Source organism: Protopterus annectens, chromosome 6.part1 (genome assembly GCF_019279795.1).
Source record: "Protopterus annectens isolate FY-2018-M chromosome 6.part1, PAN1.0, whole genome shotgun sequence".
NCBI lineage: Eukaryota > Metazoa > Chordata > Ceratodontiformes > Protopteridae > Protopterus > Protopterus annectens.
The window spans coordinates 152,601,682-152,615,427 of NC_056738.1; the positions used below are offsets into that span (position 1 = coordinate 152,601,682).

Here is a 13,746-nt window from a genome sequence, read left to right on the forward strand (position 1 = left end):
CTTGCAAGACATTCTAACTCTCTCCTACTAGCACATCTTAACATACGTAGCATTAACAACAAGGTGACTCAACTCCATGCTCTCCTAGAAGTGTACTCCTTTGACATTATCTGCCTAACTGAAACATGGCTAAAACCTGTCATTCAAGACAATGAAATTATCCCACCTGGATATAATATCCTAAGACTTGACAGAGTAGCTAAGAAAGGTGGTGGGGTGGCTATTCTATTTAAATCTGGCTTTCAATTAACCACTTACAACTGTAATCTACCTCATGACTCCAATGCTGAGATTTTCATCTCTAAACTTGAACTTAACAAAGCTAAATCAGTCTATATCATCTGCATGTATTTGCCCCCTGGAAATAACATAGCCACCTTGGAAAATATGCTCTGCTGGCTATCCCAACACCTGCCTCAAGAAACCGTAATCCTAGGTGACATAGATTTAGACTGGAATTCCTATAGTAGTGGCTTTCCTACCACACACATAAACCTATATGGTTTCTCTCAAACCATTACCTCCCCCACCAGAATAAATAAAGCTAACAACAAAGCAAGCATATTAGACTGGATTCTCACAAACAATCATACTCTCTACTATGATTCTGGAACTCCCCCTGATGATATCAGTGATCACTCACTTACCTACATCATCAGATATAAAGCTAACACCCCCTCCCCAACCTCCATTAGACATATTAGATCCACAAAGAAATTTAACCCTGATCTATTCCAAATGGAACTAAGAGCATGCAATTGGGCTCCCTTAAAACAACTGCCTCTACATGAAGCCGTTAATTTATTTAATTATACCTTTCTTGCCATTCTTAACCATCATGCTCCTTCCAGAGCTATCAGAAGTAAGACAAAGTCTGCCCCATGGCTTTCTAACGAAACCAAACACAAAATTCACATCAGAAATAAATATTGAGTCAAATGGAGAAACACTGCTGACCAACTAACCTTTAGACAGCTAAGAAATGACACTAAAAAGGCCATATTTTCTGACAAACAAAAATACTTTGTACAATATCAACAACCTAATAACAACAACCCACAGAAATTCTGGGCCAGCATTAAGCAATTACTCCACCCAGGTCAATCCACAACACCAAACCCTCAAAATACAGATCAGAAAAATCCCATCCATACAGCTAATACCTTCAATACCATCTTTACAGATGCCATCCAAACACTAGCGAGTCAGTTATCATCAAATACATTCACATTACCCTCACACTCCTCATCCCCACCCCCCTTTCATCTCAAACCTGTCTCAACCGCATTTATTCAAGTCCCTTTGAAGAAACAGAAACCATGCTCTCCTTCTGCAGACCTACTGCCTTCTGAATATCTACAACTATCATCCAATGCCATAGCCTATCCTATTTCCATACTGGTCAACAGGACTATTACTGAGGGTTACATCCCCACCTTATGGAAAATCTCCCATATTATCCCCCTACATAAAGGTGGACAAGTCCACAGAAATATCTAACTACTGCCCCATTGCCCTACTTTCTCCCCTAGCTAAAATCATGGAGAAATGTATCCATAAACAACTTCTTCACCATTTAATCAAAAACAATTTACTTTCCAACTGTCAACATGGTTTCAGACCCTCACACAGCACAACCACTGCCCTCCTGTCCTTTACTGACTACATTAACAAACAATGAAACCTGAATAATCTTTCTTCTGCTCTATTTATTGACCTGTCTAAAGCATTTGACATGGTAAACCACCAGATTCTCATAAACATCCTAAAATCTCTGTCATTAGACCCCCTTTCCATAAAATGGTGCCAATCCTGCCTTGACAAAGGTCAACAAGCAGTACTTTGGCATAATACTTTATCCTCCCATTTACCCATTACCTTAGGTGTCCCTCAGGGTTCCATACTTGGACCCCTTCTTTTCTCCATATTTATTAATGACCTTCATCTAGCTATCCCACAAGCCACATGTATACAATATGTTGATGACTCCACACTATTATGTTCAGCTACATCCTCCCATGACCTTCATGCTCTCACCCAAAAAGTATTTAACATAGTTGAACAATGGTTCTTTCAGCATTGCCTTCTTTTGAACCCAAAGAAAACCAAACTCCTCCTCTTCACTCCTACTCTGAAGTCCTCTCCTCTTCAATTCCCAGTGTCATCTACCAATGGTAATATAATATCTTCTGACTATACCACCAAACTACTAGGTGTCACCATCGACAATAATCTGAACTTCAACATCCACATCAATAATACCATAAAGACTGCCAATAAAAAAATTGGCAGTCTCTACAGGATTAAACCATTCCTTTCCCCTACTGCTAAAACTACTGTCGCCCACACCCATTTGATCTCTACACTCTTTTATGCCTCTCCCATCTTTACTAATCTCTCCAAGAATAACCTCAGTAAATTGGAAATGACCTATAATAACATTGCACGATTTGCTAAAGGCAACCCATTCTGAACCCATCATTGTATAAACTTAAAACATCTAGGATGGTTAGAACTACAACAACAGATTAAATTTCACCAACTAACAATTGCCCACAACTTCCTATACAAACCTTCTAATAGTCCAAGTTTATCTACCCTCATCACCCCCTATAAAAACCTAAAGTCCTTACGATCATCTCACAAACTTCTTATCCACGCCTCAAAACCTAACAACAGAGCTGGGGATTCTCTCTTCTCTAATACAGTAGGTAAATCCTGGAATCTTCTCCCTAATGACATCACCTCACTCACCTCTCTATCTCTATTTAAAAACAGAATTAAACTTCTCCTCAAAACATACTGGCTATGCCCCTGCTCCAGACCAGACTAGTCATCTACCTCTACTAACTTGACTTACCTATCCACTACTACATTTTCCCACCTTATTATATTTTTCTGTTCTACCTTTTTTCACTTTGTCTATCCTCTTTACATATCTTTTCTTAAGCAAATCCTTTGCTACAATACTACACATTAAACTCCCTTTTTTCACTTCTGACTTAACCTATACTATGTCACCATACTTAAAAATAGCACTACATTATACTGCAGGTTCTCAATGTTAGATCCTGCTTAACCTTTCTGCTGTAATTCACATGTTGCAAGTACTGATGAATTTCTATCTTTTTTTTTTCCTTTTATACTATGATTATTTCCTTTTATCTACCTCTGACTTAATCTGCATTGTTGTCTAAGTTCTTTCAATTTGCACTGTTTGTGACTTTTTACCTCAGTGTTACATCCTGTTACAACCTCTATGCTGAAATACACATTACCATTGTTGATGCATTTTTTTTCCATACCAGAAAAATTGCTATTTTTACTAGAATATTAGATTTCATTTCTTATTTTTTATTTGTTTGTACTTGTATTATTGTATTTGGACCATGTCTTGGAGCTTATCTCTGTGGGCCTCTACTGAAAATGGACATATATCCAGTTAGACTAGCCCGGTCAACAAATGTAAAATAAATAAAATAAAAAATCCCTGTGACTGACTGTGCTGGTCCTCGTCATACATACATACATGGAAAGCTGCCGGGTCTCTGTTGTCTTAATGTATGCAGAGGGAACACTTAGAATTTTTTACTTCTTGTTTCTTTATCTATTTTTACCACAAATCAGGCTTTTTAGCAAAGATTTTCTTTTTCTTTTCACTTAAAGTCAACTTCAGTACCACATAAATCTTATACAAGTGAAACAATGCAGAAAACACATTCCAGTAAATTATACAATATGTATTGAAATGGCTCCTTTCTTGGCATTAAGGATACAACTAGTGCCTTGTATTTTTAATTTCCCTAAATGTTTTGAATTTCTAAAACAGTGATGAGAATGGAACTCATTTCAAAGTCAGGGTATGATTAGAATTTATGAAATTAATATTGCTTTAGTCTTTGATGTTCACAAATAGAGCTCTCAGCACCCACAATGAACTCAGAATTGCCTCCTTCTGCAATTCATATGAAGTTACATGCATTGGTAGCATATTTAAGTACAACTGTAAATAATTTTTTTTTATTAGTCCTGTTGTTGCTACCACTATTGGAAGCGTCCAAGCTAACTTTCTTCCATATTGCTCTTGTTATTGGTTGTATATCCTGGCATTTCATGATTTTATGTATCTCCATACACAAGACACTATAATCACTGGTTATGGCAATTTCAGTGATTAATACTACATTTTTCTTGGACTACTACATCTGGTTTTCTTCCATCAGTTTTTTGAATTGTTGGTAATAGGTGATTCCATGTGATATAAACTTCATCAATGTTCATAATGTACTGTGGTTCATGTTTCCAATGCCTCTTAGCCATATCTCCCAACCTTACTGAACTATTCAGTTTTTACCAAGTTTTGGGGTCCAAATAATGGGATGCCACGATTCCCGAGTGGCACTCCTTCATTTCTGACTTTTTCCAAGTTTTAATTTAATTTGTTTTCCCCATTTTGTTTTGAGCTGATGTCATCACATGTGTGATGACGTCAGCTTTGTCAGGGCTACCAGCCTGTTGGAATTGAGCTCAAGGGTTCCACTGCACACATTTCCAGCTGGCTGGCTCATTTTAAATGCATTTCTGCTTCTGCAATTTGATCTGTGAATGTGAGTGGGAAACAAGTTATTCAAACGAGCATTTTGATATGGATCTTTTTTCTTTTGGCTCTATCTGCATCTGCTAGCAGCGGCTGCAATTTCACAAACATATTTGCGATTATTCTGTGAAGAGAAGGTGTGTGTGTGTGTGTGTGTGTGTGTGTGTGTGTGTGTGCAATACACCTGATGGCTACAGGTACTCAAGGCTCAAACCCTGTACCTGGGCACAGGGTAAAAAGAGCCTAAAGTCCCTAGCCACCACCACTTGTGAATTAAAGCCTCATATTTTTGATCTGTTCCTCATAACATCTGTGGTTTTCAGGATTGTGGCAAATCAATGGAGGACTGAATTCACTAAATAATGAAAGGCATTTGCATTTCAAACTTCATATTCTTCAGAAACTAAATGGTAACACAAAACCTTTTATTCTAGCAATTTTCTAAGTTTATAAGATCGGTATTTGAAATTTGTCCCTATTTTGAAGCTGTATTCCCCCATTATTGGCTTTTTGTGCTAAGAGGGTGAGACTAGAGCTATGGTAAGAAGTGAGAACTGACTTCGCTAAATGATAGCCATTTAGGTTTCAGTCTTCCTATCTTTCAGGAAACTGCTGATTTGGCATAGTGGTATGTTGCTCTGACTGTAGTGCACATGGTCCTGCGTTCAAGACTTGGCAGTGAAATGCATTGTGGTAACACAACATTTTATTCTAACAACTTTCTAAAAAAAAAAACTGAAATTGAAAATAAGTGCGAGAAGCTGGGCAAGATGCCTATGGCTTACACTACTGTCATTCTATTTACATATAGATATATATATATATATATATATATATATTTATATATATATGTGTATATATATATATATATATATATATATATATATATATATATATATATATATATATATATATATATATATATATATATATATATATATATATATATATATATATATATATATATATATATATATATATATATATATATATATATATATATATATATATATATATATATATATATATATATATATATATATATATATATATATATATATATATATATATATGTATATATATATATATATATATATATATATATATATATATATATATATATATATATATATATATATATATATATATATATATATATATATATATATATATATATATATATATATATATATATATATATATATATATATATATATATATATATATATATATATATATATATATATATATATATATATATATATATATATCTTGTGTGGGAGTGGTAGTAAACTTTTATGATGGACATGTTCTGAATTGGGCAGTTTTGTCATTATTGGTTCATGCATTCTGTTTCTTTGCCTACTGGAAAAATGTTCAAACAATAAGTTTAAAATGCGCTCTACCAAGTGTGCTGTATTATACAAGGAATATAATAAAGTCAGTAAGGTGCATCAAAGAACACATGTATGTTTCTGGTTTTGTGTGCAAGAGGCCAGTGATTTGAAAACAGCCCAAAGGCAATCTTTATCCACCACTGGTCAGATGCATTTTCTTTGGACGTGGTGTGTGGGTTTCAATGTTGTTTCAATGAATGTTACTTTCAATGGCAGAGAAGTTTTAATGCCAAGTCTATTTTCATTGTGAGACAGTATTGCTTTGTTTAGCAGATGTCTATTAGTGTTTGTGCATTGTGTATAAAATGTAAAAATAAAATCCAAATAATCATTGTAGAAGTAAAGCAGTATGCACACATTAGTGTTTATGGTAAATGGGGTGAAATAGACAGGTAATGGAACATTGGAATGGCTGCAGGGTGCTCTGGTGCCATATTTTGGTGGTCTGTTCTTCAGTTTGCGTTTGAAAGTTGGTATCTCAATTACATTGGAGTGGGTGGGGTTATGTATGCAAATTTGATGTTAATCAGTGTACAGATTTGTACCTATTTTTCATGGGCCTTGTCCAGATTTTTGATGTTTCCAGGTTGAGAGATATGCTCTTAGCTACTTCTATACTGTAGGGTTTGTGCAAACTATATGCAGCAGTCTTGCCTCATTATTGTGCCCTTCTGTATACTGATCCTCAGCTATGAATGTATTATACTTAGCAATAAGATGTGTAATCATTTTTCGTTCTGAACCTGCAATTGTCTGTTTCCCCCACTTTTTAAATGGACTTTGTAAACCAATGAACCCGCTATTTTGTGTCACCATTATTAGCCTATCACATTTTGGTTTTACTTCACCTATCCTTATCCATTCCTTCTGTCTTAAGCATACAGCAGCGTCAATGACAAGATGGTTGCTGTTCATAAGTAATGCTGTTGACAAATGCAGCAAACTACCTGGTATTGGATTTTCTGTAATGGTGAAGTACTATAAATAGTAATAATAATAACAATAATAATAATAAATAATAACAACAACAATACAAAATCATAATGCAGAAGACACCCCCTAAAGCATAGCATTGTCCACTGCTACTGCTTTATGGCTCAGTACATTCCACTGAGTGATGCCATTTCTTAAGGTAATGTCTGTAAAACATATAATGATGGAGAAACAATATTTGCAAAATTGTGATACTTCTACTTATAGAAGTACTTGTGTTATCTTACTGGAATTCTATGAACTTGGGGAACATTTTAATGCCTGCTGATTGTAAGACTTTCTACAGACTGAACTTTTTAAAAAACATTGTTTTGAAACTTTATGAATCTGTAAAGCATTTTTTCTTACTACGGTCTGACTCAGTCATAACAAAACCTCTTTGCCAGATTAGGGAATAAAAGAAGAAAGGCCACTGCACTGCAATAAAGGCACAACAGCCAAGTATAAAATGGCTAGAAAACAAGTTTTGGTTCACAACCTACTAGTCTGAGAAAATAAAAGTTTGCAGTCAACACAAGTGTGTCTTTGTGAAGCAGGGCATGTACGCCGGTGGTCTTACGTAACAATAAATCTAAGCATAAAGATACAAGCAACAGAAAGTCTACAAACATGATTCACACCAGGAAGCAAATAGAACAGAAGAGATTTTTGTAGCAAGGCTATATTTCCTGCACAAGCTGTGACACACACACACAGCCAAATTACTTAAAAAAAAATCATAATGTAGAAAAAAAATCTCTGAAAACCTTCTGCTTAATCTCCTAAACTCTCCAACATATAAATTCATACCCACCGCTTCTCTGTCTGCCTAATCCATTCCCTACTATATTACCCAACATCCTCCTGTTATTAGCTCTACTGCAGCTCTTAGTATTCTACAGTCAATACTCTCTTCATTGCTAAAATTTCCCTCCACACTTGAATATGTTTTGTCCGCTCTTTTGGCTGGACCACATTTACCTCACTTATAACACCTGTATTATGCATTGTATTCCTCTGATCCTACCTCTTTTTAAACCTTCTTATAAATATGCGTATGTATTTTTTTTACATCAGAATTATATAGTGTCACTATATTGTATAACTTAGTTATGTATACCTTTAATGTTACTATACTGCTATTACTGTGTATGTAACCAAATGATCAAATCTAATTGGTGTTCTAGCCTGGTAAACAAAATTAAATAAATAAAATAACTTATAATGCATTAAAGTGCTGGCATACCAAATGATTCAAAGAACGAGTCCTTTCAAGCAGTTACTAAGCAGTAATAAATGCAATTTGCTCAAGCTTTTTTCATGGTTATCTATAATCTAAATTAGTCAGGTGAAAAGTTAACTGCATACTTTGCTTAAACTATTACAAAAGCTTAACAGAAGGTTTACAATCCTCCATTTTACTTATATAACTAGATTTTCTGGGGATTAAAGCAAAAATATAACAAGTACAACAGATGTATGGACTGTGACAACAGTAATTACTAAACTGATACCAAAAATGTTTAATCTGCATTCATTCATACCTTTTTCAGGAATTGGAATCCATATGTAAAAATGTATACGAAAAAAGTAAATCTCCACCTGTAGAGAGGAAAAGAGCTCACATTAAATATTTCTTACTTATAAAAAAAAAAAAGTCATTTAAAATTTAAAATTAGATAACAGCAATGAAAATGATGTTTTAAATTGAACATGTTTTATTTAATTGGCCACTGCTGAGTAGGCCATCAGCTGCACTAGTATCTCTCCCCAGTCTCACAGGCAGAAAGCCAGCTATATTTTTCAGGTCCCATGTGATAAGGTTTTCAACAACATAATGCTCGCTAGATATGAATTAGCTTGATCTGTATTGCATACCTTCTCACAGCATAGCATCAGAAGTAATGCATTTAGTTTTACAGCTAGTTTTGTTTTGTGTGCAAATCAGATATAAAGGTATACATATGGGGGAGTATGCAATGTAAGTACAACATGTACAACATAAAGCCTTCTCAGGTGGCAAAGTTCCATACTGTTATGTCAGTATACCAGTGCTCAAAAGCCCCTATTAATGCAAATGGTAGGGCACATTCTGCCCCTGCCCGAGTTGATTGTTTTTTGCCAAACTCTCCACTGAAGAGGATGGAATGAAAGTATTTGTGAGAGAGAAAGGGGACTTGAAACTTTAGACTAGACATGAAGCACTGACATCTTTACAACTGGTGTTAAGGAAAGAGAGACATGAGACATTCCTGTTGGCTGATTCGTGCTCAAAAGATCCTACATTACAGAAGACCTCTCTATATAAACAAAAGATATGTACTTATCATAACGCCAGATTTGCTTGAAGGATTCAGTCTTCCTTAAGCCATAGGAATCTACACACCATGCACGCACAACTCGGTGAATGTAACTTTTCCAATCTACTCAAACACCTCCCTTCTCATGATACTCATGCTCCTCTCCACTAATTTCCATTTTCTGATCAAATTCACAAAATCAAGACAAAGGATAATAGCCTTCCTCTACCCAGGCCGATCTGCAAAGAAGATTCAGTTTTCATTAATCCATAGAAGAGAGTCTCTAACTGATTCACCTGGATAACCGGTTTAGGGGGAACTCGTTTATAACACTGCGTTCGCAAGAAAATTTATAATCAAGTAGAAGACTGTCAACGAAGATGCCCTAGGACCAATCCTGTCAGTAGTGTATTATAAAGGCACGTACACACTCCTTCAATCCATCACAGCTGAAGTTCAATCATAAGAAACAGGAATGAAAATAATTACAATATAAAGAAAGATCATGCAGGTCTTCCAGTGACACACATGTGAAAAGCACACCAGCGCATTTGAAACAAAGAGATAGTTCCCAGCAACCCATATCATGTGGAACTGTCTTTAGTTCTTGTAAAAGTGGCCAATACACCAAAAATGAAAGGAACGTGGAATGCTGCTCCAAACTTTGGCCAAGGAAGTTAAAGCCAGCTGGGCTGATCGTAATCCACTTCTAATGTTACACCTTAAAAAAGTGAAGTCTGATGAGCAGTGTGTGCTTTTTATTTCTTAAAATAAATTCCCCAAGACATCCTTACATAGCTTAGGAGAAATTTGTATCTACGATCCGAGGACCTGCAGAGGCTACTAATGTGAAAAACATTCACCCCAACCCTTACTAAATGTTGGTGTTTACCCATAAACTAGTACAATCCAAATTCCAGTACAAGCCTCTATGATAGAACATCCAAGTCTTTTTTTTTTCTCTTCTAGACCCAAAAAACTTAAAAGAAACTGGATAAAGAAGTGAGAAGCATGTTGATTCATTGAAGGCAGTTTTGGCAAACAAATAAAATGAAAGCAGTTTTCTGAAACCATTTTCATCAACAATGGAGATTACTTTTTTCTTCACTATTATGTGACCTTGGAGTTGGTAAACATAATTCCTGTGGGTGTGGAGGGTGTCCCCCCCAAAAATTCTTTAAATGTTCACTGTAAGTCATTTCAATACACTGCTTTCAGTTTTTTTTGTATTTGCCAAAGCTGCCTTTGATGAATCAACATGAATCCAACGAACTATCCAAGGTCTGCAATGACTGTGCTAATGCTTGACCTTGGATTTCCTAGGCCAAAACTGATCCACAAGCAGTCTGCTACGGAGTACCACAATAAACATAAGAATTTTCATCTCCAGCAACCTTGGGAGTGACTTAAGTAAATTATGTTTCTCAGACTGAAACTGTTGTACGGTTCTGACAGCAACTGTAGCAGGAAAAGAGCTCTGCCACCCAGAAGGAAGCCAAGAAACTTCCCCACAAGTAAAGATCAATCAGACGCAGACATATGTAAGATACAGAGACAACCACCAAGAATAGAGTGGCCTAATGTCTGTCTTACCACTCAACATGTAGAACCTAAGACTGACAAAGCTATGCAGCCTGATCTGACCTTGCATATTCCTAGTTCCCATGCAACTAGTGCATTCATCAACAGGTTTATCCACTAAACAATTTAACCCTTAGACCAAAATAGCTTGGCACTACCATTAGGAAGAGGGTAGCACGCTGCCATAAGGCAGTAAGGGACTGGTGGACTCAGTGCACCCTGGGAATTAAAAGAGAATGGGGCTAAAAAGTCCTATAATGAGGATATGGCCAAAGCACTAGTTATAAACACTCTGGAGGTGATGTCTGAAAGACTGCTAAGATCATGCTTGTAAGAGAATTTGACCCACACAACTGAATTTTTTTCAGAAGCCAAACATGGCCCACAATATTAACAATGTAGTAATGTTCAATGTTCACTTCCATAGCAATGCCACACTCAAAGCTCATGCACATAGAACAGACACTGAGCAGATGTGACTAACCACGTGACCATCACATCCATAGCTCAACTAGCCAAAGCAACCCGGGCCACCTAAAAGATGAGAATGACAAGTTCTATGTAACCTTGTGCAAGGTTGAGAGAGAATAGCTCCTACTTCAGCCTCTGAGAAGGAGGCCGTATCAGGAGAGAAAACAGAAAGAGTCTAGGTCTAAGAAATGCACTTTGCAGAGCAGCCATAAGTGACCTAAGTAGGTTGAGAGACAAAGGAAAATCTCCTGAAATCTTAGATCCACTACTTAAGTAAGGTCAAGGTAAAGACCAGAAGAGGGCCACTGCCAATATATGCAACAGTTAAACAGTCTGTGAAGCTAGTTCTACGTCCAAACAAGAAAACTTTCAGATAAAGAGAACCACAGGACTTCCTCCGCTCTGCCAGATGTGAAAGGAGTGCCAAACACAGCTGGCAGAGGGATATGTTTTGTAAATGCTTCATTATACTTTCTTACCTGCTGTGTTTAAATGCATTTCTGCTTTATTACTATTTGTTTTTCTTTTTCCTTTATATATTTTCTTCTTATTCTCTACTTATGCTTTCACTTTTCCCCTGCACAGGCTTCTGCTCAGTCCTGCATGACTTTTTCCACAAAATCCACTTCTTGCTATGTCGTACTTAATGGCTGGCTAGGTAGAAACTCATGTCTTCACCCCTTCTTTTACACCTTATCATTCGGTTAATAGTGCCAAATGACCTTGTTTTTCTATATTGCATGATAGGTTAATGTTATTTTAACAACTAAACAACAAATCTTTTTGACACAGAGCCTTACATTATCTGGTCAGGTTGCTTTTTTCCTGTACTCCTCATTGTGATATCTTAAGGATTCTTTGGGTGGAGATTGAGGGTGGCTACCCAGTCATTCCCCCTTTTATTTTCTCTATCCTTTTTCGTGATTCCATGCAATGTCTCACAATTATGCTTTATAAAGCATTACCCTTATCTTGTGGTTTTTGACCAAGTTTGCTGCTAGTTGCAACTGTTGCACAGCAATTTCACAATAAGATTTGTTACCTGGTTTAGAATGCTTCCCGACATCCATTTGATGCAGAGTCATTTGCAAACTGACTGATTCACATACATGTGTGCGAGTGTTTCTGTCTTCTGTGCAGATGTCAACCATCTGACAGGTCATACCACTCCAGCTAACACCCACTTCCTCCTCACCACTCACAGATGCTGATTTCAGCCCCTATTTTAGAACACTTCCCATCCTTGATTCCATTAATAACCCCTCTTCTGCCTCTAACCCAAGGTGACCAACAGTCCCAGTTTTTCCAGGACAGTCCCAGTTTGGAAGTCTCTGTCCCGGAATCCCAAACATTGTCTTTGAGACACAGAAATGTCCCAGTTTAGACCGCTCAGTCTGAAGGTGACCTGGCTTCCCAGGGTGGCCAGTCCCCCTGCTTTCCCATCCTAAGCAGCTCTGGGGACTTGCGATTTGGGTATGGGGTAAGGTTGGATGCCTTCACCCTGGCAGGAGCCTTCCAGGCCCTGCTGCCATCAGTCAGTCACTCCCCCAAAAACTAAAATTGTGGCGGGTTCTGCTTGACCCCACTCATCCAGGCAGGAGCTCTCCAGGCCCTACACCCATCTGCCTGGTGCTCCATACTGACTTCTGTCAGGGCCAAACCCTACAATCCTCCCCTCCAACATGGCCAGGAGACCTTCCCCAGTCACGACCCCTCATGTCAAAGGACTCTGCCACCTGCATGTCTCCTGCAGGCTGCCAAATTGTGGTGGATCATTCATGCCCTTGGGCCCTCTCAGGGGAGCTTCTCTCTGATCCTGTCTGCACCTCTGGAACTCCCCTCAGCCGATGAGGAGCAGATCCTCTCTCATGAAGGCTTCAGAGTCCCCCTGCTTTTCCATCCAGAGCAGCTCTGGTGACTTTGAGATTTTTCAAGGATGCTGTCAGTTATGGGGTGAAGTTGGATGCATTCGCCCTGGCAGGAGCTCTCCAGGCTCCTCTGCCATCCACCCTGGCACTTCCTCAAAGACTTTCATCATGGGGAGCTCTGCCTGACCTCACTCACCCAGGCAGGAGCTTTCCAGACCCCACCACTGTCCACCAGCTGCTCCCTTAAGGACTTCCATCATGGGGGGCTGTGCCTGACCCCGCACACCCAGGCAGGAGCTCTCCAGGCCTCACTGCTGTCCACCCTAGTGCTCCCTTAAGGACTTTTGTTGTGGGGAGCTCTGCCTGACCCCTGTCACACAGGCAGGAGCCCACCCAGCCCTGCCACTATCTGCCTCTCTCCCCCTGTTCCAAACTTCCGTACCAGAAGGGGCATGGTCCTTACCCCTCACCCAGCCGAGAGCTGTCCTGTACCAGTCACTTTCCAACTCACTCTCTCCCTTCCAGACTTCCATCGGGACTGACCCCCTCTGGGCTTCTAC

General features: G+C 38.0%; 1 protein-coding gene across 2 annotated transcripts in view; it reads right to left on the minus strand.

Moving 5' to 3' along the window:
- CERS6 (ceramide synthase 6) overlaps positions 1–13,746 on the minus strand; it is a 1,480,586-nt gene that overhangs the window by 729,810 nt on the left and 737,030 nt on the right. For both annotated transcript variants that reach the window (XM_044075592.1, XM_044075593.1), the window contains exon 4: positions 8,511–8,568. In XM_044075592.1, coding sequence (XP_043931527.1) covers positions 8,511–8,568 — 58 coding nt within the window. The remainder of the gene's footprint in view (positions 1–8,510; positions 8,569–13,746) is intronic.